The following is a 27,518-nucleotide window of genomic DNA, read 5'->3' as shown; positions in this document are numbered from 1 at the left end:
ATAGAGGCATAGTGTGTGTGGCCCGAATTACAGCCACCTACATTTTTCAAAAAAGAAATGTGGACTCAAAAATACAGATCTTGTCCAAACTCTCAAGAAAGGTAGTGAACTCAAACTGGCAACTGTGACCTGTACAGATGTCATCTGCTCTGAAAGAGAAAGGCCATATTTTAAAACTGGTGCTGTTATTTCTGGCCATCCTTGCATAGAGTTCACTCCTAAGAATGGAGGAAAAAGCCTTCAAGTTAGAAGCTACCTTAGAAAATACATACTCCAGTTGGAAAGTAAAGTGCTAACAGACACATTTCAAAGAATACTTTTACATTATAGAAAGATATCCTTTAGTTTCGTTGCGATAATGTTCAAGATAGTGTCTAGGCATCCATAAAGATTTCACTACACCAGGAAGAGGAGAATGCACTGCAAATTTCTGAGACCCACCTGGCAAAGACGTCTCAAGTATAGTTGTCACGGAATGCTAATGTACAGCAGAGCACACATAGAAGGAAAGGCATCGTTCCTAGAGGATGACTGGTATATAACAGGTGGTGTGAACCAAGGTCTGGAGGCAGTTCCGTTGACTTTATAGGAGCTATAGACCCATAAGAGTGAATGTCCTGATCACCAGAGCTGGATGCCTTAAGTAACCAACAGGAATTTCTGTCGCTGCCTATATAAAAACACTTCTGGAGGGCCTAATCCATGTCATGCTACTCCAAATTACGGCAGTTCTTTTGAAGAGCTCAACACCTGATGCTTTCTGTTAATCTTTCTTCCTCTGTTTTACATCATTTTCTACTATGTAAGACAGTAACTGAAAATTAAACTTTACAATTGTTTTGTGATACCACAAAGAACATACAAATATTAAAAATTCTAGTTTAAATTAAATGCTAAGTTAACAGACTTACTAGGACTTCCTTCTTGCACAGAAGTCAAGAATTCTTTTGATAATTTGGCAATTCAGTAGGTTCAATCAATGCTGTATCAGCCCACTTCTTTTGTGAACCTTACTGCAACTGACAGAAGTTTAATCATAACTCTGAATGATTCAAAATGTGAAAAATTACTGTCAGCTTACATGGTACAGACTGGATCGCATCATCTGGAACTGGTCTATCAGTTTCTTATGCAGAGGACGCATTTCTGGGTGTACAAATTTCTCATGGACTGCCAGACCCACTCCTAAGACATGCACCTGTTAAAAAGAAAACATAACATCACAAAACCAAACAAATTGTCTCTAAGAGAGAGAATAGAAGCCTGTTCCACAGTTCTGTCAATGTGCAAGAAAGTACTGTAAAATATGCCACTGTTCATTTCCAAGACTGCTGATAATTAAGGAAGCCTAGGAGGCCTGGCAAGTTCATATTACTTCAACAAGTACTTTACGTGTGAGACAAGTACATTTGTGTCATGTTGGATTACTTTTGTTAAGAGATAACTGTAAAAAATTACCAGATTGATTCTCTCTCCAGAGTGAATGGCATTATGTCCTCACAGATAATTCCTTGTGACAAAGAAAATTCCTTCCACCCGGTGTCAGAGAAGGGGTCAAAGTTGCCAACAGAGATTTCTAAAAGGAGTTTCTGATAATTGAGCTGAACAGTGGCAGCGTGGCGTGCATAGTCACTCTTTCTGTTGCTCATTATTTATTTTTAAAGGTCACTTTTTCAAAGGTCAAATGTATAATATTAGTGATTGAATGATATTATATAAGGTCTCAGATGAAAGAAAATAGTAATGACAGCAGGCTTAAGATGTATATAATTCCCTACATGATCCAAAGTCTGTACAAACAATAACTAATTAATCTTCAGACATCCTTATGAGGGTTGAAGGGAGATAAGCATTATCTTTATTTTACAGATGGGAAATCTGAAATGCAGTTAAGTGATTTGTTGAAGAAATGAATGGCAGGCTTGAAACGTGGCAAGATGTCTATTGGATAATAAGTGGAGACAACAAAATTCATGTACTTTTAGCTGAGCTTCACCTCATGTCCCATAAGGTGAATGGCTTGTTCATAAACTCCTTGGGCATCTCCCCCCTCTTTTTTGTTTAAATGCACTTTAGATCTCCTGTACCAAAATTCTTTGTTTCTGAATGCATCTGAAAACCAGTACCTGTTCCTGCATGAGTTCCTTGAGCTGTGTGATCTTCTCTGCATCTCCAGGGTGCTTTGTGATATAATCTTTATCAAAGAAGGCCTGTAGAAAAAAAAAAAGCCTTCTGATTACTGGAAGATATTTCATTGTGACTTGGTGTCAAAGGATGAGAGGAGAAGGTCCAAAAATCTTAGGAAAACTAAATATATGAAGCTAACAGCAGCAGCTCAATTTTATTGCTTTTAGCACTCTGGGATCCAGGTAGAGCTACAGCACAGTTTTAGCAACCTTGATGATTCTGTTGAATTCATGCATGAATCCGATCAAGTTTCCCCATGTGATAGTGATGAGCAATACCAGTAAGCCTTGTATCATCCAGTTATTTGTATTTCATATAGTTTCTTTCACATAAAGTTAAAGGAATTAAGTGAGTAAAGTGGTAACTAATGTAAAGCAGAAAGAGCGTTCTCTTCACAGCTCTCTAGGGAAGACATGTCGCACACCCCTGGACCACTGCTGCCACTTTGCAGTATTTCACCCTAGACTTACCTTTTGCAATGCAGAATTTAAGTAACGGCTTGCCAAAGATTGTGCCAGATAACATACTGCATATATGATCATTTTAGGGTTACAGTGAGTCTGAAATTAGGCTAGCAAAGATAATGGTTGAGTAGCACAAATTAGCGGCTTTTCCTGATTACAAGCCCAATCAGTCCCACTGCCTCTATTGCAAAATGGATTTATAATGTAAGCAGTATGAAAAAAATCTTCACTCTTTTACCTGCCAAGTCAGGATTTCCAGGTAAGCCAAGTTTCATTCTTGAGAAACCCCACTGTCAGCCGTACCTACTTCAATGCGATATCCCAACTCCACCTTTGGATCCTCCTGCTGACGTGTGGCTATGCAAGCACTGATGCAGAATAACCAAGTAGGGGTTTTAACCTCATATTTAGATAATGTGCATGAAAATGTCTTATCTTATGAAGTCATACTCTCTTTGAAAGAGAAATAGAAATAAAATTGAAAAAAGATGATGCTAATTTCAGAAGCAGAGCCTGACTTACCTCCTGGTATCGTGCAATTCCCCCATTAACAGCTGCATCAATCACTCCATTCAGACACATGCTGAGAAGATTAATGTTACCATGCATTTGTTTATGCTGGTACTGGCTGATCAGTGTTCTCAGCTCCTGGTTTTTGTTCTCAACCACTTGAATGGCATTTTCCAAAGGACTTACTTCAACCTCAAAGGCAATAAAATATACTTTAATTCCATGGACACTTCACTGAGATTTATTATCTTCCTTGTAATGAAATGATACTCTAGGATTGTTCAGTGATCTTTCTTAGTTTTTACTGCTTTCTAGAAAATGAGCTACATTAACAAACTTTACTGTTAGTAATGCTGTATTTTGGGTCACTGAGTTGCAAAAACTTCTTTCTGTATACTGAAGACATAGCAACAATGCAATTATTCCATCTTTTTGGCACTGTCTCCATTATAGTGTCATGTTCCCTCACATAATTCCTCTGGTTATATTCAGCTATTATTTAGACTAAGTGATGGAAAAAGGACATACTTAATGTCCTGGTTTCAGCTGGGATAGAGTTAATTTTCGTCTTGGTAGCTGGTATGGGGCTGTGTTTTGGGTTTAGGATGAGAACAATGTCGATGATGCACTGATGCTTTGGTTCTTGCTAAGTAGTGCTAAGCTGTTGCTAAATAGGTGCTAAGTGGCGCTCACACTGGTCAAGGATTTTTCAGCTTCCCCTGCTCTGCCGGGTGCACAAGCTGGGAGGGGGCACGGCGGGGGGGGGGGGGGGGGGTGGGCTGGCCCAAACTGGAACTGGCCCAAGGGCTATTCCATACCATATGACGTCATGCTCAGTATATAAGCTGGGGGAAGAAGAAGGAAGGGGGGGACATTGGGTAAGATGGCGTTTGTCTTCCCAAGTAACTGTTATGCGTGATGGAGCCCTGCTTTCCTGGAGATGGCTGAACACCTGCCTGCCGATGGGAAGTAGTGAACGAATTCCTTGTTTTGCTTTGTTTGCATGCACGGTTTTTGCTTTGCCTATTTAACTGTTCTAATTTATTTTACTTCAGTTATTAAACTGTTCTATCTCAACCCACGAGTTTTCTCCCTTTTACCCTTCTGATTCTCTCCCCCATCCTGCTGGTGGGGAGTGAGCGAGCAGCTGCGTGGTGCTTAGTTGCTGGCTGGGGTTAAACCACGACACTTAATCATTGGTAAACTTCATCATTTTAAACTGCAAGATTTCAGCCAAAGGAGTTTTAAGTTGCCCATCCCATGTCCTCAGTAACATCATTTCAAACCCCAGTTACAGGAACTATGAATGTTACCAGTTCTCTTCTCTCGACTTCAAACCAACGAGAGATCCCAGGCAAACTGTGAGTCAGGGTCAGAGTGGTACGTTCAATCCACAAGCTCTGCAAAGAGTAATTGAGGATGAGTTACACAGTGCATCACAATCACATCATCTCTACTCTTACTACAGGTGCTAAGGGCGTAAAGTTCAGAAAAGAATATATTAACCACCTGAGCATTAACCTACTTTGCAGAACGTCATGCTGAAAGTCACTTGAACAACAAAACCAGAATTCAGTATGCTCTAAAGCAACACATTCAACATTTCTATTAATTTTTAAAGGTTGACCACCAATTCTGTCATGGGAACCAGGAAGACATTGTGGACGTATAGGGCAGTGAGAAAAAAACTCCAGCCAAACAAAAAACCCCATCCTTGCTTCAAAGTGCATCTCTCCTGGCATTAAAATAACTCACCTTTAAACTGGACAATGCTTTAATCAGGTCAGGTGTGTAATCACCAGACTCAACAGCTACTTGTTTGAGTTACCACAGTATCTTTGGCCATCAAATCAGGATTACTTGAAAGGCTATATCGGCATGACATAATAAGACGGTATTCACCTTGAAGAGATTAACACTTAAACACTGCTTATTCGCTACTTCTACCTTAAATTCATTCTCCTTGTCCTTTGGGCCTTTGTGGAAAGGCCTGTCATAGCGGAATTTCCGGATGTTGTTGACTCGGTAAAAGCTCTTTATGCGATCAGGGACACGGTCCATTTGCAGCACATCTATATTGTGTGGGATGGGAGTCACTGCATAGATCTGTAAATCTGTAAATTATGTAGTCAAAGAAAGCCATGGGACATCAAACAGGAAGGCTATCTCTACTGTGGAAATAAACAGGATGGTGAATTCAGAAAGCCATGCTCCTCTTTGTTTCTAACACTCTTCTTTTGCAAGTGAAACAACAGAACACTAGACTAGAACTACTAGGACGGTCTACAGAGTTATAGTACCTCACAGCCTGATTAACCAAAGAGGAAGATACCTGAGGATGCAGAGAGTATGTAGTAAGACATCCAAAATATCTACAGCAGGGAAAATACCCAGTTCCTATTAGTTTTAATTAGAGCTAGGTGCCTCATTTGTGCAGGCACTTTAGTAGATCTTGATGTATTTAGGTACCTAAATATCTAATATTTACCTTTGATAAATTTCACCTTAGATACTTCAGCTTTGTCTACAAACGAAAGTTGTCCTAGTTTCATCCATTTACACTCCAGTTTAATTAAACTGATTTAACCTCAGTGTTACAGACAAGATCTCTGCAAGCATGAACAAACCAACCAAAATACACATATGAACAACCCCTCTGTCTATGAAAGCATCAGTGTTATACAGCAATGAAGAGTGAAAAGTACGTGTTATGAAAGACAAGTGGGAAACACCAACCAATTTCAGGAGATTCCACTTGCTGACAATGTCCTTATGGTTGAAGGCCTGCGCAATATCCCTGCTGTTGTCACGCAAGCCAAACAGTGGTGTTCTCGTACTAAAATCTCCAAAAGTCTCTGCAGACCCATTAAATGTTATGTGGTTCAGTCCTTAAATGTACATAGCGTTGTATTGGCTGCATCAAATTACAATACAGATTACCAATGAGAAGAACGAGATTAAAAGCCTTAGGTATAAAAGAGTTCAGCAGCTTAAAAGGAAGGGAGACTGCAAAAAACAGTAATGATGTGAAAAATACACATAATGGAAAATAACACTTTGGAATTAAGATCTGTTCCCAACAAAATGTTCTCCAAAAGAAGGTATCGGGAATACTTTTAATGACACAAAACATGCATTATGGCAATGCTGTTGGTAAAGGTTAAAACATGGTTGCGACCAAGCAGATGTGACCAAGCACAGCTATTTCCCTTACACATTGAATATGACCTCCATTACTCCCTGAATAAAAAGTGACAGTTCTCTCCAACAATACATAGTGCAATGAACCAGTTAATGTCTACTGTAGACAGGTGTATGGTTTTGTCCATAGCCAGCTCTACCTAAGCCACTTAGGAACTGAGGTATCCAAGTTGATGACCTTTTCAATACCTTCCTCCTCTGTCCTGTACCACAGTTGTTCTGATCCTAGTTTGCCCTTTCACTGAAGGATACACTGGGCATCACACTGCAATATAGAGTCATCTGGGTGGTTTGGATGCTGCATTGCAATGGCTTGTGGGAACTCACTCAGCATCCTCTGCTGGAAGGCTTCCAGCCTCTCATAGTCGTGGCCCCGACACACATATTCTTTGTTCTGCAAGAAGGACAAGCATCAATTAGTTTTCTTAAAAGTAAGTTAAATTCTATTGGCTTTTATCTCACTTTAAATTTTACTGCTTCAAAACCAAAGATAAATGACAATGTCAACATGCTAATGTGAGAGTAAAATGTGCATTTAACACAGCTGATATATTTTATTCCTTCCTTTTTCTGTACAGTGTATTTCATCAAGAAGTGATGAATATGTAGACTACTCTACTGATCTCTCAACAGAAAGATGCCACTGATCCGTACATACGTAGCATTCAGTCCTGTTGTCTTTTCTAATTTGCCTTTCAGACAACTGAAAAGGGACTATTTTTTAATTGGACTATACTGAAACATATCAACCAAAACTTAAGACTAAGTCACCAGCTCAGCTGGGAAAGCTGCTGTCAAATACAGTTTACACCAGATGGATCAAAGTCCTGAGGATTTCATAGAACAGAGGGAGATACATGTTTATCAATTTATCAGTTATCCTTAGAGAGAAGTCGTAACAAACTGTTCACAAAAAGAATTGTTTCATCATTGCTGTATTTTCATAGCCATACAATCCACCTCTGATCATGTTGAACAATACATCCTCAGGAACTCCCCTGTCTATAGTGGAGCAATATGGAAAAGCCCTACCAAGAATTCTCAGTGGCCACTTCAGCCCTAAAAGCAGTTTCCTCTTGATGAACAGAATTTTGTTTCTGCTACTAATGGAAAGCTTGAATTTAGATATGCCTCTTGAGGCAGTAAACCACTTGTGCAGCGTTCTTGGATGCTTTTTGAGCCATCTCAAAACTTTGAACAGCAAGATACAGGATTTCTGAAGTTCTTAGTATCATAAAGATTGTATTCCAGTGTCTTAACCCTATTATCACAAAACACAATTTTGATTGGTGTTAATGTCTCCTGATGCAAGACCAATCAAAGAAGGCAAATTCTCTAATTCTGGTAGTTTTAACTCTCATACACATACTAACTAGAAGTACAGGGAGATTTTTCACCTTCATAAAACAAAGAAAGTATTTCAGCAAACAAGAACAGTTCACCCCCTTCTATTTCTTGCATTTAGAAGCTGCAGTATATGCAATAATGTTTTGTTAATTGCTCTGGAAAAGGGTTCTGGCTGAGCAGTTCTTGATCTTGCAGCAAAATCAAAGAGAAAAACGGCAAAACCCAATCAGAAAACACGGCCAGTTATCTTTGGCTTTGCATTTCAACTTTATGGAACAGATCTCATGTTCCAGCTGTGACACATGTCACTTTGTATGCATCAGTCACAGCAACCAATAACTGGGAGAAAAATTCCATGATGAATTTTGACAGTTCAGTCTGTAATGCCCAAACTTTGCAGCTATTATTAAATTTGGATTGAGTCCATGTTTGAAGGTGAATCTCTTCATGACACTTACTGCATTCTCTATTTTAGCTTTTGATTGCAGCAATCCAGAAAACTGTAAGCCTATAAATAAAGTTATTGTGATTCTAAAAATAATGCCCTGAAAACACCTCAAAGCTAAATTTAATAGACTTTTCAGACAGATGCCAAGACAAGATCTCAGAACATGGCTTGTCAGGCCTTACTTGAACTTCTGGTAGGTGGAAGACATAGACAGTTTTAATTTACTTATGTAGGAAGGCTAGAAATAGATGCAGAATTCATGGAGACACAATCAGTGACTTTTCTAGACAAAGGGTCTTCAAAATCAAAGATGTTGAAAGAAGTGGTTATTTTCTGTCTTAAGCTATACAGCAATAGAAAAATAAATGAGAAAAGGGCATGGAGTTATTTGATCACTTGAAATCACTCCCATATCCATTTGAAAATTTTAAATCCATGTAAATCTTTTTCTTCTCTAGAATAGCTGCTTCCAATCTCTTTACAGTGTGATCCATGCTGATGTGATTGCTAATGGGCTTAGTCTGTGCTTCGCAATGTGTATGCTGTATGGATCATTAGAGAGAGAAAGGAGGAGGATGACTTTTAATGAGATTGCTACATTAGTAATCTGCTATCAGAAGTACTGCTACCAAATATAATTGCAGAATTAACAAGGATTATAATTATGTACGCTCATGTTCGCTGTTAATGTCTCCAGCCAAGTATCCGTATTGTTACACGGTTTTGCAAAGAGGAAGCGCTGTGCACTGAAAACTCATGCAGTGTTAAATGCATAGGCCATGCAGGATCCAAGATAAACCTGTAGGATCCATAATACAAGAAGATAAGCTAGATTCACTGGTATTACTTCAAATGTAGGAATGCTTATGTGCCATAATGACTTTGCTGTCATTCATTTTCTGAAACATCTGTTGTTAGATATAAAAAAGGAAATTGTCAGTTTCCGTGAAAGGGTAGCTACTGCTTCGTACTGCAACACTGGTCATTTCCTCAGGTTCCCCTGCAGGTGTCTTCTACACACGTGATTCAGGCTGCTACGTTATGGCACTGTTCAGCTTCACCTTTGAATAACACGAAGCCACTGTTATTGTCACCTTGATTAACTCCAACTTGCCTTTACTTCCCCGGCCCGTGTTTCCATTAAAAGACTGTAATTAAACACCAATGTTTAAATCCTAGTTAAAAAAAAATACTTAGTAATTGGAGGGAAATTTAAGAGTGCAGTTTTCAAAATGGTGCACAGTTTGGCTTTTTGTAGCTTCTTACTGTACAACTCAAGAGTGGTGCCATCTCTTGACAAACCATTTCTTTAAAGAGAACACAAAACATGCACCTCCAGTCCTTGAAAGCACACTTCAAGTTAGCTTGTCCTGTCAAGCTAGATGGCATCTACCATCAATTTTCAGTCAGCTCTTACAGCAGTTGTCAGATTATATTCCTTCCTTGCTCTCAACTAGCAACAAGACACCGTATGAACAAATATCCATTTTAAGTTTGATTCCTCATTAGGAAAAGAAGATAATTTCACTTTTTAAATGGATTGCAGACCCAGCTGATCCCATATACACCAGCAGACAATAAGCTCAAAGTGAGGACATGTCCAGAGAAGCTGCTAGGCTTTTTGTTGAAGAGAGAGGGAATTTTTGCTTGGAGATAGCATAAGAGAATCATCAGTCTGGTATTAGAATCATTCTGTCATGTGAGACTTTTTAAAGCGTGATAATTTGAGATGATGAAAATTAGTTGAGTAATGACCCAACATTGCTGCAATACAGCATTTTGCTTAATATAGAGACAATTTGTGCTGCATCTGCAGATCGTCAAAAATACACATAGGCATGAGTCAAATTTCTGATCTCTCTTCCTAAGAACGTTCCCAATGGACCGCATCCTTCAGTTCAGCCAGAAAGCTGTTTCTACTTGTGCAGGCATAAAAAAATAAGCTGAATGGCAGACATCATATCTCCACAACAAAAATACAAAGCCTGAACTGCTACTTTGAGCCTGGTCACTTTGTCATATTTTGTATAAGTCTGGCTTACCCGCAGGAAAAACGGGAATTTCCGACCATAAAAGCCAACTCTGAAGAACTCAGGTTCTAAGCGCTGCTGTTCCATGATATTATCATAATAGGTAGCTTCCATTTTCTGTGAAGGAAAAAGATAGCTGCTGTGAGACCCTTAAAGCTGCACTTAAAACTTTAGAATCTCAAGACACATTGAAATAGCACATTACTCTTTTGCCCCCACAATTTTTTATGAAAAGACTGAAATTCTTTTAAAGATAAAAATTATTAATTAAACAGTCTACATGGTGGAACAGACTATAGTATCATCATACTCATTTTACATTTTTGGAGATGACATATGAAAATTTTTCTGTTGTATCTCATTTTAAATTAAACAGGTCTTGCATGTAATTTTCTTTGCATTGCAGAATTAATGGCAAAGCTGAGATTAAGATCTACGTTGCCTGGCCCACAGTGTCCTATTCTCTCCTACAGCTCAAAATCTATACCACTGTCTGGAAAATTGTATCAATTCAATTGGGTTTGCCTTAATTGAGTTGAGGGGCATGAAAAAAATTAAATCTTTTACAGCTCTGTGCACTGGTAGGTTTAACATGGAAGAAAAAAGGGGTTTGGAAAAAGTAAAATGACTTTTCTCTAGTTCCAATTATTAGTTTTGTGGCACTGTGCTAGCATTTATATTAAGAGTGGGATTTCAAGACCCCTTGCCAAACTGAATCTCAGCTGAAAGGCTCACAGGAATTTCACTATAGCAAAAAGATAGCTTTTTAAAGAGCAGAATCGGCTTGACATCATTGCTTCCACTGCAGGGAACCCTAACAGCCGCTTCAACTTAGAATATTGCATCAAGGTTTTGTTCTCGGTTCCCACACATATTAACTCCTTTTCTGAAATGGAGAAGGTCCCAAAGTCATTGCAGGAAGAATGAAGGAATGCATTGAATGATGTGAATGGCATAGAGGAAAACTCTTTACAGTGGGGAGAAATGTAAGTCAGTTCAGGTCAACACAGATTTAGGAAACTTGAACAGAAAACAGATCACACACAGGTGAGCGAAAGGATGAGGCAAAATGGTTATACTGATCAGCTGAGATGCTCTTCACCTGCCAGCTGATTACATCCAAATAATAAAGAGGCAGCAAGAATAGCTAATTTACTGATGTTTTAGGAAAGAAAGTCTTGATGCACAACTTGACTAAGACTTTAATTTAGTTTGTTTACTCATCATTCATGATCACTTTACCGATATGGTATTTCCTGTACACCAGGATAAATTTTCACACTGCTCTATTTTAGATGTCTGCAATAAGCAAGTGCACAACCAAGATGGTCACCCGTACTCTCTTTAGGGCCACTTTGAAGAAAACAGGTTCTTCAGAAGTGCAGTTCATGAGACCTAGTTAGACAGATATCTTCAGATGAGAATATATCTGACTTTTAAAGAGAATTTAAACCACTGTGTATAAGAATACATCCACATAGCATAAATCTTAAATTTGGATATATGCATGCTACCCGAGGGGACAAAAGCAGATTAACTATTTTCACATTCATAAAGCTTTTAAATAACAACCAGAACTTCGACTTTTTCTGATTAAAGCACAATGCTGCAAATGTGCCCTGATTTCATCACGTGTTTGGTTTTACCAGAGGACCAGATTCTTGTAAATTGACAAGAATGCCACAAACGTTGGCCTTCTCCATTCTTTCTTGTTCCTCTTATGTCAACTGAGGCACAAGCTGTCCTTGATATTTTTGGAATTAAAATGAAATATCAATATATAATTAAAAAAAAAAGATATTTTATGCAAAAAAAAAAAGTATATAAACATGCAATTGCAATAGCAAGCCCAGCTCCTATGTGTGTGCTGTCTCCATATACCCATGGGAGTTTACTGCTAGCAGACTTAGGAATTACTTCAGTGGATCTACAAAGTCATCAAAATGAATCAACGGGAGAAGAGTCAATGTAAATCCATGGAACTGTATAGGGAATATTATTATTTTTTAAATTCAGAATGTTCTGACAGGAGAGCAAAATTCCCTGGGGAATGACATGAGAGTCTGCAAGGAGAGCAACTGCTGCTACTTACCCGAATCCAGCTGAGGCTCTGATAATCATAGAGACTTTCGTACTGTATGGCCAGTTCTCTGCACAGCGGGATTCCAAACTCCCAGCTCTGCGAAACCAAAGCAAATCACACTCACAGCAAACAGAATGTTATTGCCAACTCAGCTGAGAGGAATATGGAAACTCAATTTTGGGAACTCATTTGGTATGAAATGCCAGGGATTAGATGTGAAAATGCAATGTGATGAAACAGTTTCCATTAAATATCAGATTAATTCCTTCCTCAAGATGGTGACAGAGGCATATGTTCCATTGAAATTACACACACATACTGCTCGTTACTGACAGTTCACTCATGAGACTGGGAACTTATTTGGAGAAAGAGCATACAACTAACAATTTGTCTTCTTGTTAGATACTCCTTCAACCCACCCCCAGTATCTCCTTTGCTTTCTGCACTAAAACTCCCTGGAGTAAAGAGTTGGGGCTTAGCTCCCCAGCAAAGCACTCCCCTTCCCAGGGCTGCTACTTCCTACTGAAAGCACGAAACTGTCAAGCAATGGGAAACACTCGAATACAGAGACAAAACATCCTCAGAACTGACCTGCATTATTGCACTGAGTGAATATCCATATTCAGAACCGAAAGCAAAACTCATTTCTTCAACTTACAGTCTGCATACAATAAATCTTTTCTAGCACACCATACTCATCACCCTCTGAGGTAAGGAAGAAAGAGACTGAGTGTGGGCACACCCACATTGCAAGAAAGACTCTCCTGTTACCTCACTTAGCTTTTTAGAGTGCTCATTTTACACCCTTGAACTGAAATTTCCTCTCCCATCATCTTTTACCTGCATAGATTGGAAGCCTTTTGGGGGAATGACTGCTTCTTACCATATTTATGTAAAGGATCTAGAACACCAAAGTCTCAGTTGAACCTTTATTGGATTAACTTTTATGCATTACTGGGCTAACTTGCCAGTTGTTTTAACTGGGACCCTGTTGTAGTGAAAACAAAATTAATGTGTGAGTTAGACTATCACCTTAAGTTTTAAGAATATTAATAGCAATATTGTAAATGATTGCCAACAGCAATTAACAGTAATTACGTAAAATATTAGCACTTAATATGGAAATAGTTTTTCTGGTTACAGGTACCTTCACTCAAAAAAGAGAATATCTACACTGTTTGATTTAGTGTATTAGGTACTTTACAATGCTTCCCTTTATGCACACATATTTGTAGTGTCTGTTCTCTTATCCTTAATACCAGCAAAGCTTTTTTTCTCTGAATAGCAAAACCAATAAGTGTAAGAACTTTTTTATTAAAAGGGATAGTTTTAAGAACTAAAAAGGCAAAAATGATGGTCCTACATTTCTTTAGCTTCAGTTAATTGCAAAAACTTACATAAGAACTTGCTAAATAAAAGATTCTTTCAGAATCAGTTTGGATATTCTGATAGTATTAGGAGTCTGGGATGATGGGAAGCCTGAGATTTATTTAGATAAATACAATACATACAATAGGAAATGAACTGGAAGACCAGTTACTTGACTACTCAGAATATTACTCAGGTTTTTGTGATCTCAAATATACAGGATTTTTGCTGTGGGTTGTCAAAGTCCATGGCATACGAACTGATACACTGAATTCGATCAACAACATTAACCAGTTAAGTGTTCATATTTGCAAACACAAACACCATTGCATTTTTTATAGGTTTCAACATTCTTTACAGAGATATTATACATAGATTTTCAGTCCTTAGCTGATCTATATTAACTTGAAAGAATGGAAAAGTCTCTTCTAAAACATCTGTCCAGGAATAAATGGCTTTTGTCACACAGAGCGTGAGCAGAGTCTCACTTCCAAATGGGATGCTGTGGCTAAAGCCTACGTAATTCTCTAATCTATCTTCCGAATAAGAAGCAGAAAGGTAGCTGGCTGTCTTCCCCTGAGGTGATCCTAAAGATGTAACCTTTTCATGCTCCTTTTCTGATGTGAATTAAATTAACAACATGTAACCATATCTTATTTCTCTTTATACCACCTCTTCTACATGTACCCTGATACTTTTCCTGTCATCCTAACTCAGGATTTCTCTCTTTGTTTCAGTTAGATTTCCACACAGAGAAATTCCGCTGTGCTAGCTGAATATTCTGTAGATACAAGATGAGATAGAGAAGCGAAGAAACACAATATGCGGGTAACTTCTTAGAGAAAAAAGAGAGTTTGCAGATATTTGAAAGGAAAAGAGAATGAATGGATATCTGGGTCACTGGGATCCTCAGTTTTAAAATCTGTGATGTTAATGAGTACCATCTTCACAGTGTAGAAATTTAATATGAATTCCATGTGCTATACAAGTGTCACTTCCCTCTAAAGCATCGTTCTTCCTCCCTTCTAATAATTTCCTAATGTCTCCACTGTTAATTTCCCTCATTAGTGCTTTTTCTTTTGCTGACGTCTGATCTGTTTGCATGTTCTGTGTCATGTCCTCCACTTGAAAAACACATTCATATGACGCTTATTGCAGCTTTCTCCTATGGCACCAGCAACTCTCAGGTGAGCGTTACTGACTGCAGAGCAGGCGGCACAGATAGAGACAGTCAACATTTATGAATGGCAACTTTTATTTACTCACATCCCAATGTGCAGATTTCTTTTGGAAATACGATTCACGTGAGGGTGCACAAGAGAAATTAGTTCGAATGTTGGGTATGGAGCACATTATCTAAAAATGAACTGCTTTGGAAATACAGCTTTGCGTCTCTCACAGCACTTGGCTGGTGCTAAGGAGAATACATGCTGCGATGCTGTGATGGGAGCTGGTCAGAATTTTTGGTTAATAAAATCTGGCAGAGAACTGGACAGAAAAGGGTTGTACAGTTTTCAAGCTATTGATGTCCAGAAGCGTGATTAATCGGGTTCAAACTGTTCCATTCACAGTCTTCTTGAACTAGAAAACCTTGAGTTTTAACAGACAAAATCATAACTGTGAGTTAAAAAAAAAAAAAAATCTTCATTTAAAGTTAGACACATGCACACGCTGCTGACGGAGCCATAAACCAATTCAAAGCATAGCAGAAATCAGCAGGAAGGAGCACGCGACCAGAGTGAAGGCTAAAAGGGCTTTGGAACACCCCGTTCCTTCCCAACACAGAGCTGCTACCGACAATACTGAAAATGGGAGTTACTCAATTCTGCACCCCACTGCAGCGCTCCAGACCTGCCATGGGCCACGCCACCACTCCGTGCCCTCCACTGGCATGCCCTTTATGCCAAACTCGCAAGACAGTCTTGTGGCCATAGTTTTCCCCCATTCCTGTGCTGAGAAAATTTTCCCATTAACAAATGCAGAATTTTTACACCCTTTTCGTGCTGCTTTGACCCCTTACTTAGTGGACCACGGCACGAGCAGCATGAGACACTTAACTCTAGAAATATAACTGAAGGACACAGAACAACAAATTCTACTCTTCAGGATCTGAGGAGGCACCATGTTAGGGTAGTGCAGAAAGAAACTATCAGAAACAAGTTGAGGGAAGCAAGTTTCTTCCATTCCCTGAGCTGTTCCCTGTTACACAGCAACAGAAAGAGTGCTGAAAAGCAGCAGGAGGATTTGGCTTCTCAGCATCTTTCATTTCCATAGTTCGAGTGACACAGACACTGCTTAAGTGGATTATTTAGTCATTCAGCTACCATTTACAATAAAGGAGGATTAAAACAAAGTCAAGTAACTCCAAAAACATCCAGTGGGGAAAAAACCTTAAGAGGCTAACACTCTATATAATCCGTTAGGAGTTTTATAGCAAAATTACATCCATCAAGTTTTTACTCCTCTTCAGTGCATATATGGATTGCCTTTTTGTGTCAAAAATACAGGCTCAGTTGTTTTACCTAGTCTCTGTATCATCTTTGTCTAGTCAGACAGTACAGTACTGCAATACTTGTACCAGTCAGTAATTTATTTTTTTTAGGTGCAGTCTGAAGAACCCTGAAAATTTCTGAAACTAAAAAGAGAACTGTAGGCAATATTATTACGAAAGAATAATTCTGGCCAAAAAAAAGAAATACTTCTTAATTAATCACTTCCTCATAAACAGGCCATATCTTCCTACACACAGGAATCTGACTTCCTTTTGCAGGTTCTGTAGAGAATGTCTCTGCTATATGCAACTTTCCATTATCAGGGCTAGGAAAGAATTTTCTGGAATGGCAACCCCATATAAACCAAATTACATTTGTATTTAATGCCACTGTCATTGCCATCACAGGCAAAAACAACAATGAGGTGCACATACAGATGTTATCTTCCAATAATATAAGCTGTAGGAATTTTTCTATAGAAGGGAAAACTTTGAAAATATTCTGACAGATGATATCACTTTTAAGGTTCACCTCTGAAATGTTCCCAAAATGCTATGATACAAGGGACTAGAACAGCTACGCCTGCAGTAATTAAAAAAAAAATATTGTAGGAAAAACATACCAAATATGTGAAATTGAAATGTATTGATTTTCTTCTTGTGCAATGGATGGAACTGCACTTTAATTGAAAGCCACTTTAAAATAACAGTGACACTGAAAAGACTTAAGTCTTTTTTAATAAAAGGGCTCCTACAGTGCACTGCCTGCCATTTATTTCTATAGGTTAGAAACAAAACAAGTCCTGAAGTGAGTCATAACACAGAAATTTGCATAGACAACTACAAAATGCAATCCCACCCCCCAAAAGCTAAGGAACTTAGAGCTTTCTGCCATATCAGGTGATCCAAAGTTTGGTTTCAAGGTATAAAAATGTTCTGGTGTTTTTCCTGTTGGCCTGCCTAAACTAGTTCCAAATGTTACGCATAATGAAATATCCATATCCATTTTCTCATCTGTTTCTTTTGTCCAGAGAGCCAAGAAGCAATTTGTCAAGTTATAAAACCTTTTGATACAAATTTACTTCCAGACTACTGAACGGAGACGATAGGCTTGCAAGCCCCAAGTAAGTCAGGAAAAGGGAAGGAAGCTGCTGGAAGAGAGAAGAAGTTGGCATACCTTCCCTTTGTTGAAGTAATGGATAATCTTACGGCACAGACCTTCCTTACGTTGCCACTCTGACTGAGATGGATAATGCAGGAACTCTCTCAGAGGTCTGTCCTCCCACTGAAGCAACTCACAGTACAAAAGCAAAGTAAATGCAGCCTCTGTTGGAAATGCAGTTATTGAACACTGAATCAATGACAACAAATAAATATAGTCAATAGGTTGAAAGGTCACTAGACCTGCTGCTTAAGCAGTCTGGAATTTCTGATTTACAATTTGAGAAAAACTTCTGAATCTTATATCATCATCAAATTATTCAATTATTTAAAATAGCAGCAGAAAGCTGTTTCCTATGAACCTGATTTTTAGGTACAAATCTGTGAAGTTTCTTTTTACTAGCTACTTGATTTAAATGCACAGTCAGATATTCCGATACGTAACTAGATTTGGGGCCTGCAGCTGTAAACAGAGCTTGGACAACACAGAATTAGAGTCTATACGCTTTCTAAGTGCTCCCTAAATACTACAATGCAAGGAAATATGACAAATGATAATATAACGGTGGTTTTGTGATTTTAATCTTCCTCTAAATTTGATTCCACTGTTGTGATTTTTTTGATCAATCTTCCTCGTAGAACATTTCAATGTAAAACCTGGAGTGTAATGGAATAGTCGTATGGCTGTGTGGGCATAGACATACATTATTTGACTTGAGGGAATGAGCTGGACCTCAGCTTCTTATCTTCCCAGCTGCCATAACTGATCCATACAATTTTTTTTCCAAAAGAATGAATCAGATGTTAGAGTATAACATTGGGAGAGTCAAAAACTTTCACCAGGATTTCAAGCAGACTCCATATGATGTCTTACTAACCTGTATAGTTCTCAGCCTGTAAGTGCATGTCACACAGCTTGTGGATATAGCGGATGTACATCTCTTCCTTGTTAATTTCGGATTTATAGAAATTCTGTGAAAGAAAAGAGACAGTTGTTATTGAGACTCTTCCTTCATTCAAGACAATCAGCAGCATCTGTGTATGTATAAAGGTATTGAAAAGAGAACACATTATTAGTGTAAAAGAAAAGTAGTAATTCTTTTCACGTTCACACTGATCTAACCCGCTAATTTTATTGCGTCATGATTTTTTTTTCAAAATGAAGGTAGTCAAAAGCTGAAAGAAAAGGCGAGAGAGGTTGTAGAACCTCTGTCACAGGGATATTCAGAACTCAGCTGGACAAAGCCCTGAGGAATCTGACCTGTTTGGCCCTGCTTTAAGCAGAGAGTTGGACCAGAGACCTCCAGGGGATCCTCACAATCCCTGTCCTTCTGTTCTGTCATCCCAGTGCTCGGATTCTGAAGCTACACTTGCCTGACACAGATTCCTTTCCCATCCCAGTTTCGACAACATTGCACAGTATCACAAAGAGATAAAGGAGACATCTTTACCATAAGGTTAACAGTGCAGCCAATTTTCTTGTTTTCTGTTTCATCTCCTTTCATACAGTCCCTAAGAAAGCAAAGCAATGTTGAAACATACATTTGCAAAAAAAGTCCTTTTAAAATAAATTGGAAGCTATCTTATCCCCAGAGTTTCCTTGGATCACAAACAACAGTTAATCATATACTTTATTTTATGAAGTTCCTCTAAGAAAAATTTCCATATTATGGCTTAAATGATATGAGAACTGAGTGTCCTTTTACATGCCTGCATCTGAGAACAAGCACCTGAAATGACTGCTACTTCATTTATTACAAGAATCTGAACAAAAATCAGATAATATTGGCCAAAAATCATGTGAACGAAAGATCTACTATAAAAGTGAAAAACTATTATTTATCCGGATATAAATGTTTAGTGGTTTCCTAGTCAAAGGATTAGCTTTCATAAATTCAGTTATCCAACGTAGTGTTGGCATGCTGAAAGATACAACCCGAGCAATTTCAACTAGATTACTAACTTTTTCATAGGTAAGTTAAATCACAAAAATTATCTTTAGTTTCTGGAATGTTTTAGAAATTATTTCTATTCAAGCAGTACAAAAAGTTAAAAGCATCAGAAATTACTAATCTTGACTTGAGAAAGTCACATTCATTTGTGAAAAAGAGATGAAATTTTTAAAGCAGTGACACAGCAAACTGTCTCGAGAACTACTGTGTCAACTAACTGGCAGCTGGACTCCAAGAGATGCCTGCGTATTTTCAAATTCTGATGAAGTTCCCTATTCTGTTCTGCTCTGGGAATGAAAAAACCCACTGTGTATTAAAAATCAATTAAAAACTGCTATTTGTTCCTCAATTAAATGTATATCTGTGTATCAAAGTTGCGTTGATAGCAAATTTCATTAAAAAAAAAAAAAAAGAGCTCTCTTGCGTTCCCTTTAAACGTGTCTCAGATACCTGGTCTGGCACAGTAGTTATACAGCAGCTGTTGTAGGAAACAAACAGGAGATTGTATCAAACAAGGTAAGGATGACAAAAAGAGCAAATTAAAAAGCACAGAAAAGGATTTGGGATTGCAGAATCCTCAGCCTAGTCACAGGTTTTCACCTATAATGAGCAGCAGCAGAAAAAACTATGTGAACTCTTGTCAGTAGGCTAAAGATAGAAACATTTGAGGCAGTTCTATATAGTTTCAAATTGTCTATCACTCCATAAAAACAACTCTAAGAGTGTGTGTGTGGGTATGTATGTGTGTGCATAGATATATATATATATATGAAATTAAAATATTTTCTTCTAACCGATCAAAGCTCAGCTATATTGACACAGTAGTCCTGCAAACTTCAGTCTAAAACTAAACAAAAGATGCCTAATTTATAGTGGAGTCTTGCACACATGAGTCACCAGCTGACATGTCAGACTTCCTCAGATGAAGTTTTCCAACCCTGCATGTCTAGATGAGGCATTCAGCACATCTTGGTTCAGCAAGGCATTTGAGGTCATTCTTGCATGTAGCATCTATTTTACTGAATTAGGTGAGATAATTTCAATGATAGAAGAAATTAATCATTAGGCAACCTGAATAAACCTTAGTACAAAACTACTAATTAAAAACTTTCTTTAGCTTTGCTGTTATCAGGAACGAGCAAACAAGAATGAGAATTAGGGCTCTAGAGATAAGGACTTAGGATTTTTGCTCAGAATCCAGCAGCAATGAGTTAGGCTTGCTTACATAAATAATACTTGCCATCAGAGAAAGCATGCAGCTTGATAAACAATAAAAATATTCCCTGAAGAAATTTGGTACTATCTCTTTACAAACTTCTTAGAGTATATTACTGTTGTTGCCAGATACCTATAGTCAAGCAGACGCTCCATGAGACGAGTAACTGAGGTAACAAAAGAGATTCCAGTCTCCCGCCATGTTTCCTGCTCAATCTTCTCCAGCAAACTGTTTGGAGATGGAAAGACAGCAGATGAAGCTTCCAGGGAAATGGTATAGTTCATGCAGACAGCTGTGGACAACTTTGTTTCTCCCTCATAAAACAAATCCATAGAATTACTATCTTACCTGGGGTAAGGCCCAAAGAGCTGGGTTCTACTCCAGGCAGCATGAAGCAAAGACAAGGAAATCACAGAATTGACAGGAGAAGGAAAAATATCTTCACATTGCCATTTAAAATATAGGAAAAAGAGCAATGCCTACGGCAACAGTTGATTCCCACATTATTACCTGTAGCTTAAATACTACTAACAGCAGCCAGAAGTTGGAAGGGAGTCTAAACCTACTGCAAATACCTCTTCTTTGCTCATCCCTGCATAAATTTTTGTCTCTAATTAGTAACCAACCAACCAACCTTGAATCACAATTTATTTAAACTGTAAATAACTAAAGGCAATCTGTTCCTGCTCAGCAAACTAGACAATACAGCAAAGCATCTCACTGAGACCACTGTGAAGGATGAGAGAAGGATGAGAGAAGGCTAGAGCAAGAACACGGAAAATCATTATTTAAAACATGAAAAAAGAAAGCAAATTTACATGCTAGTTTCCTGAAACTGGATCTCCGGTCAAAGAAAAGAACTTGCCACTTCTGTACTGGCAAGAGGAAAGAAATTCTGTTGGGTGTCATACATGTCGTCAGAAGAGGCAAACTCTTCTGTACTGGAATGATTTCCAGCTGAGGGAGCCAATTCACATTTCAGCAGTATAGTTGAGACAGTAGAACTCCGGGTCAACTGTTTATTTCACACAGCATTTACTGACTTTGTGGAATTGTTTCCTCAAAGTTCACATTGTTCTCAGAAAAGTCAGTAGCAAATATAAACTACAAGGTTGCTGGACTTCCAGGCTGTGTTTCTTGGTAATACATCCACTCACTATCATCTAAAAATAGTTAACAAGCTACAGTCCCTGAATTCTTAACATTTTGGGTAACAAATGTCTTCAACTGGAGCAAAGGAAATGCACAATATTCCTCTTACCAGGTAAATAAATAAATAAATAAATAAATAAATAAATAAAAGGATAGATACTTTCTTTCCCTTAGCCCTGAAATAGACTTCTGTTATCTGTACACAGCGTGCCAGACTTCCCAAGGCTGAATATACACAAATCAAAACTGAACACATTTACATGTTTCCTAAGGATAAGCATATAGGATGGGCAGGCTTATCTATCTTGAAAATGAATGAATGTGCAATTGTAAATTCAGAAATACAAGTGTTGGTTCTAGTGAAACAAAGGTTTATGCCTCAAACTGCCAGCATGCTATTGGAGGCCATATAAAATTGTCTGGAATATATGGCTACAATTCTGCTAATGATCTCTGTGGCTCGCTGGAATATTAAAAGATTTAGGGTTAACTGCTCTGGACTCTCGGAGTTCAAAATAAGTTCTTTTGAAATAAACCAGGATCACTGGAAATGAAATTTGGAGACATCAGAAATCAAAGATAACTAAGTGGAAAGTCAGATGTAAAGTCTTTAAGTTTATCCGTATGAGTACGGATTTTTGGTATGAAAGGGAGTGGAAATACAGTGTCATGATGGACTCTGGAGGAAGCAACTTGCAACTGCTGAGCCAACCAAAACATGACCTTCAAAAATTGGAAGAAGCACAGGAAAATCTCTTTTGCTCTAACAAGGCCTGACTTGCTAGATAGTACACTGTTTCTCTAAACAATCCTAAGGCCGTGATTTCACTTATTGCTATGTAAAAAGAAAGGCACTGGCTCCTCTAGCAAATCAATTTTTGATAGGAGGCTGATAACTACTTACCTGTGCAGCCTTATATTAGATTTCACAGAAAGAAGACAAAGAAGAATTTAGGTTTTTATATCCTTTTCAGAATTGGAGTGATGTATCTCTCTTTCACTGAGCCGTGTCATGAAAACCTGCCAGAAAGCCCTTTGCTGCTTTCTCTGAGGATCAGCACTGCAGCTGCGGCTGCACAGATCACTACTTTGACTCCTGCAATGACCCCGCACGACACAGAGTGAGCAGAAACTGGCATAGCTTACAGCAGGCTGAAGAGTTCCCTGTAGTTCTCATCACCTTTTCCTTCGGATACCAGGCTGTCCAGCTTATCGATCAACTCAGCTTCCACCTGGATGAAGAAATGATTGGGTACAAATGAACTCTTCAGGTAGAAGCCAAGAGTTCCAAACACTAGGAAGACGGGAAGAATATTTTATTTCTCATGCCCTGGGGCTGCCCACTTCTGTGTGTGAATGATTTATTTCTCTGCAGCTCGGTTAAATGGACACACTTTTCTCATTTTTCAGTGAAAAAGGAGGACTAAAACTCAATTATCCTTTTGCTTATCAGGGTCTAAATGAACATCCCAGGGGAGGTAACGCTTCTTCTTCACAGAATTTCTGAAGTTTATTCTCTTATCAAATAAATCACTCAGACACACTTTCTGTGAACCAGTATATCAGATAAACTATATCCTGTACTGTAATAGAATATCCATGCAGAGAAACTAATTCATGGCGTGATCGCCACTGGTCTGCTGTGATGGTAATTGATTTCCAGTCACCCAGGCATCATTGCATTGGAAGATTATTTGTTCATTAAACCCAGTTTTGTCAAGCTTCTCTATGATTATATGATGCATTTTCTTTTCACACTTATATAAAGGGCCACAACAGTATCATTATATTTCTCTTCCCTTACAAAGGTTTTGAATATTTCTCCCCAGTCTAATATGTCCTATGATCAAGTTTTATATCAGATATTCCCATAAAATTGATTCAAGTGCAGAAATCAACGTATCTAACATTAAACAAAACAATTTCATGTACTCTTTGAAATCTTGTAGAAAACACACTTTCAGCACTAATGAAGACAGAGGTTCCTAAAGGTTGAAACTGTTTGTAGAAATATGGCTTGTTTTTATTTAAAGACAAGCATAGTCTGAGTTTCTCTCTGTTTTTCAGCTGCCAAATTGCGAAGGAAGGAGAGGCACACAAATGGAGTTGGTGCTCTTGTTGCTGAAATCATTAAAGGGAGACCTAATTTAGTCCATGAATCAGACTGCACTGTTATCCAGTACCACTGAAAAAATAACCTTGTTAAAACATGAGCTACTGAAGAAAATAAAAAAAGGGCTTGAAAATTAATTTCCAGGATTTTTGTATTTTCTGACAACCAATTTAGCATTCAAAAAGTAAAGAGAAACTCAAAATTAAAAAAACCCCTACCCTCTCTTTGCTTGTGATCTACAATGATTTGACAGAAATCAGTAATGCATCTGTCCAGCTATCTAGCATTCTACTGGACAATAAACAACGTCCTGGTTCCAGCAGCTAATGTTAATAAGGTTTAATACGTCTTGTGCTATTGAACTATTTATTTCATTCTCACTAATACAGATGAGTATTCTGTCTTTAATCTTAGAAAGTTACGATATATGCTTCATAAAACAGTATGGAAATTTGCTCCACAGGTAATTTAAGAAATATTCTTGGAGCTCTAGTTTAGAATATAACAGTGAGTATAAAAATTAAATGAAGATTATGAAGGGCTCATCTTGATACAGAAAGTATAAACAGGTCCAGGAACCTGAAGATGACTGTAGGTACTTATAACTGTAAATGCCAGAGCAGGGACTGTTCTATTGTTATGCTAAAACAAGCAAAAAGAGGACCATCATCAAATCCTACTGTAATAATAACAGTAGTAAATAATAGTAATAATCAAGGGAGTTGAAGAGGAATAAAAACATAAGCTCCTGGTAATACTTTTCCACACAGCCTTTAATAGGCCAGGTTATGGAAGAGGTCTGTTATTCTCCTGGAATGATAGATTAGATCTGGCATTTTAATGAGTTTGTGGATAATAAATAATCACATGAGTTATGATAATTTAAATGAAAGGATTTACTATTTCAGAGCACTTATGTGCAGATACTTGCCCTCAGTATTGCCCCAAACACAATGACAATGAAGCACCGAGGATCCAGTCCAAACCAATCCTTCATTATCAATACTTTGCACATTAGGGATCTGTTTTGTAGTGGAAAAGTTAAGCAATTCTCTGACCATGACCGGGCAACAAAATGATGAAGACTGCTCTCCCTGTTTTGCAATCAGAGCTCACAGCTGGTGGAAACTACAGAACTGTTGTTGGGCATAACCATTCCAGGAGAGCTGCTACAATTTCTTAAAAAATATCCAGTCACAAAGTCTGTTTCAAAGCATGGTATAATTATTTGATAATACAATACCACTTTCTAACTGGAAATTGAAGACAAAGAATCAAACACGACTGTCTTCACAAATACTGGCTAAATCTTTACATCTCCATTTTTGGTTCTCAGTCTGACCCATTTAATAGTTGACTGATAATCTAAGTGAAATCAAGGGGAGCAGTGAGAGCCCAGCACTAACAAAATTCCTGTCGCTTCCTCATCTCCAATGTGCTGAACGCATTGCTCCTCTTCTCTCTGTTCATGGGAAATGCAGCTTGCTGTAAACTCCACTGTTTAAATAATCTTGGGAGTCTTGTAATAGTTTTGTGAATTATGCTTCAAATTTTCTATTTTTATATATTTACATGACAACATCTTCTTCACAATCAGAAATGGATCAACAGATGCAAACTCCTTGCTTCCAGCTGGACACTGCAGATGGACAGAGCAAGAAGAATACTGCAAATGCTTGGGAAGCGACTTCACCTGTTTGAAGTTGCCATTCTTTCTCTGCTCCCAGTCCATCATGTCATGGAAGATAGGGATCATGATATTCCGAACTTCGGGTTGTGGAACAAGTGTAACACCAAGAAAGGGGCCAATCATGCCCGGAATAAAGTGAATCTTATGCTCACCTGTACAACACAAAGCAACTGTAATTAAATAAAAGCCTTTGTTATCTGTCACTGAGAAAATGGGGAACCCTTGCAATAATGACATATACAAAGTAGTAGGCATGAGCATTAGAAAAGCAAACACATTCTTTTCCTGGAAAAACAATATTTGCTTTACACCATTCCTTGCAAAGTCTCTAAGAGCATTTTTTATTTCACTGTGAAAGCCTTCAGCAAAAATTGTCAGTGCATTTTACTTGCAAAGGAATTCAAACTGTCAAAAATAACCAAACTAAAACATACTAACTAGGGGGAAAAGAGGCCACAGATACTTCTAATTTATGAAGAAAAAGATTTTGAAAGGGCTGGTGAGAACAACAGTATTTAATAGAACATAATTAGATTTCAAAGAACTACAGAGCTCTTCATCCTCAGTGCTATGGAAGTTTCAATTTCATAACTGACCTTGACTTAGGACCAAATTGCATTGCTTCTCAGCAACAGAAACCCAAGGCATTTTGCTAACGATCTCTTCTGTGGCATGCTTACTGTGCAGTCTCAGAGAATAAATCAAAATAGCCATACTTGGAACAACATTCAGTGATAAATATCTGTATCTACATCTAAAACTGGCTTCTCACTTCTCATTTGAATTTGTGTAGCATCATTTTCTGATTATTTGATCTCTGTTATATTGGAGAGCCTTTTATTCTCCACACAGATGCTTAGAAACTGTGATCAAGTCTGGCTGTATCATCTTAGTTGTGCAAGACGGATCAGGCTTATTCAGTATTTTATAATAAGGCATTTTCTTACTTCTGTAGCTATCTTCCTGACTGTTCTCTGAACTCTGTCCAACTTGCCTTGGGTTTGTTTGGTTGGTTGGTTTTGTTAAGCTGTAGAAAGCAGGACCAGGCAAACTATTCTAGAATCAAGTGCACTTATGAAAAAACTGTGGCAGTAATATCGTCCCTCTTCTCTTACTCAAGATTCTTACATATTTTCTCAAAGATTATGGTATCTTTTTTACTCATGGCATTTTACAGGTAGCTCCCATTCAGCTGATTATCAGCATGATACATTTGTAGTCTTTGTCTTCTTGAACAGCACTCCTACCTATATTTCTACAAATAAAAGGTTCATATTTGGCTTCTTGAATATATTCTTGCAGCCACCTTATCAAGTTATCCAATTTGATTTATATCATTCCTTTGTCCTCTTAATGATTTACCTGTTCTCAGAACCTTGTATTATTTGTGATCTCTATCAGCGAACATTTTCTTATTTTCCTCTAGAATACTCTAGGCTTCCTTTATCTCAAACGTTTCCACAGGTATTCATTTTTGGACCCTGATGGAGACAGAATACTGGCCTAGCTGGACTTGCTCTGATGCGGTACAGATGTTATTTGGCTCTTCTATTAATAAAATCCTGAATTACCTAAACCCAAGACTGCTGCAGCACACTTCTAAAAGCACAAGTCCTAGATGAAAAATCTCCATTTACCTTTTGAGGCCTGTGGCGAGATATATTTTTCCCCATTTTGTAACATGCCTAATTTCTTAATCAAAATATACAGGAAAAGGTCAAATGAATTGGGGAAGTTGAAATTTTATCGCAAACATTGCATTATTGTGGACAGGGCTTTCGTGGGTTTTGGTTTTCCATTTTGTTTTTTAATTTTTTTTTTTTACTTTTTAAAGTAGCTACACAGAATTTGTTATGCATACTAGATACCTGAAGACACTAAAAAAGAAACTTTACCATATGCCACTTCTGGGCTTTACTATCAAACACACATAGCCACGGTTCAGTGGTGGACTTGGTAGCATTAGGTTTATGGTTGGACTCGGTGATCTTAAGTGTCTTTTCCAACCTAAATAATTCTATGATTCTATAATTTTGAATCATGACAACTTTGGCTTTTGAATCATCTACAAAATTATAAATTTGGTTATAGCTGTGAAAATTTAC

The 27,518-nt window shown here is 37.9% G+C and overlaps 1 protein-coding gene across 14 annotated transcripts in view; it reads right to left on the bottom strand.

Annotated features, from left to right (window-relative positions):
* The window catches only part of DOCK3 (dedicator of cytokinesis 3), a 221,367-nt gene that overhangs the window by 18,886 nt on the left and 174,963 nt on the right, over positions 1-27,518 (bottom strand). For 13 of the 14 annotated variants that reach the window (XM_087743795.1, XM_087743802.1, XM_087743796.1 and 10 more), the window contains exons 32-46: positions 25,417-25,565; positions 22,757-22,842; positions 20,807-20,833; positions 20,591-20,686; positions 18,742-18,802; positions 18,169-18,262; positions 17,307-17,455; positions 12,280-12,366; positions 10,200-10,304; positions 6,615-6,756; positions 5,109-5,275; positions 4,475-4,561; positions 3,174-3,353; positions 2,127-2,210; positions 1,082-1,198 (exon numbers count right to left, since the gene is read on the bottom strand). In XM_087743795.1, the coding sequence (XP_087599921.1) occupies positions 1,082-1,198; positions 2,127-2,210; positions 3,174-3,353; positions 4,475-4,561; positions 5,109-5,275; positions 6,615-6,756; positions 10,200-10,304; positions 12,280-12,366; positions 17,307-17,455; positions 18,169-18,262; positions 18,742-18,802; positions 20,591-20,686; positions 20,807-20,833; positions 22,757-22,842; positions 25,417-25,565 (1,631 nt within the window). The remainder of the gene's footprint in view (positions 1-1,081; positions 1,199-2,126; positions 2,211-3,173; positions 3,354-4,474; positions 4,562-5,108; positions 5,276-6,614; positions 6,757-10,199; positions 10,305-12,279; positions 12,367-17,306; positions 17,456-18,168; positions 18,263-18,741; positions 18,803-20,590; positions 20,687-20,806; positions 20,834-22,756; positions 22,843-25,416; positions 25,566-27,518) is intronic. The other variant, XM_087743797.1, reaches the window with a different exon arrangement.

The sequence above is a fragment of the Nipponia nippon genome, unplaced genomic scaffold, assembly GCF_047370975.1.
Source record: "Nipponia nippon isolate SJK-2023a ecotype South Korea unplaced genomic scaffold, ASM4737097v1 scaffold_9, whole genome shotgun sequence".
Lineage (NCBI taxonomy): Eukaryota > Metazoa > Chordata > Aves > Pelecaniformes > Threskiornithidae > Nipponia > Nipponia nippon.
Note: the sequence above shows the minus strand (reverse complement) of the source record. Positions and strands in the feature narration are given on the sequence as shown.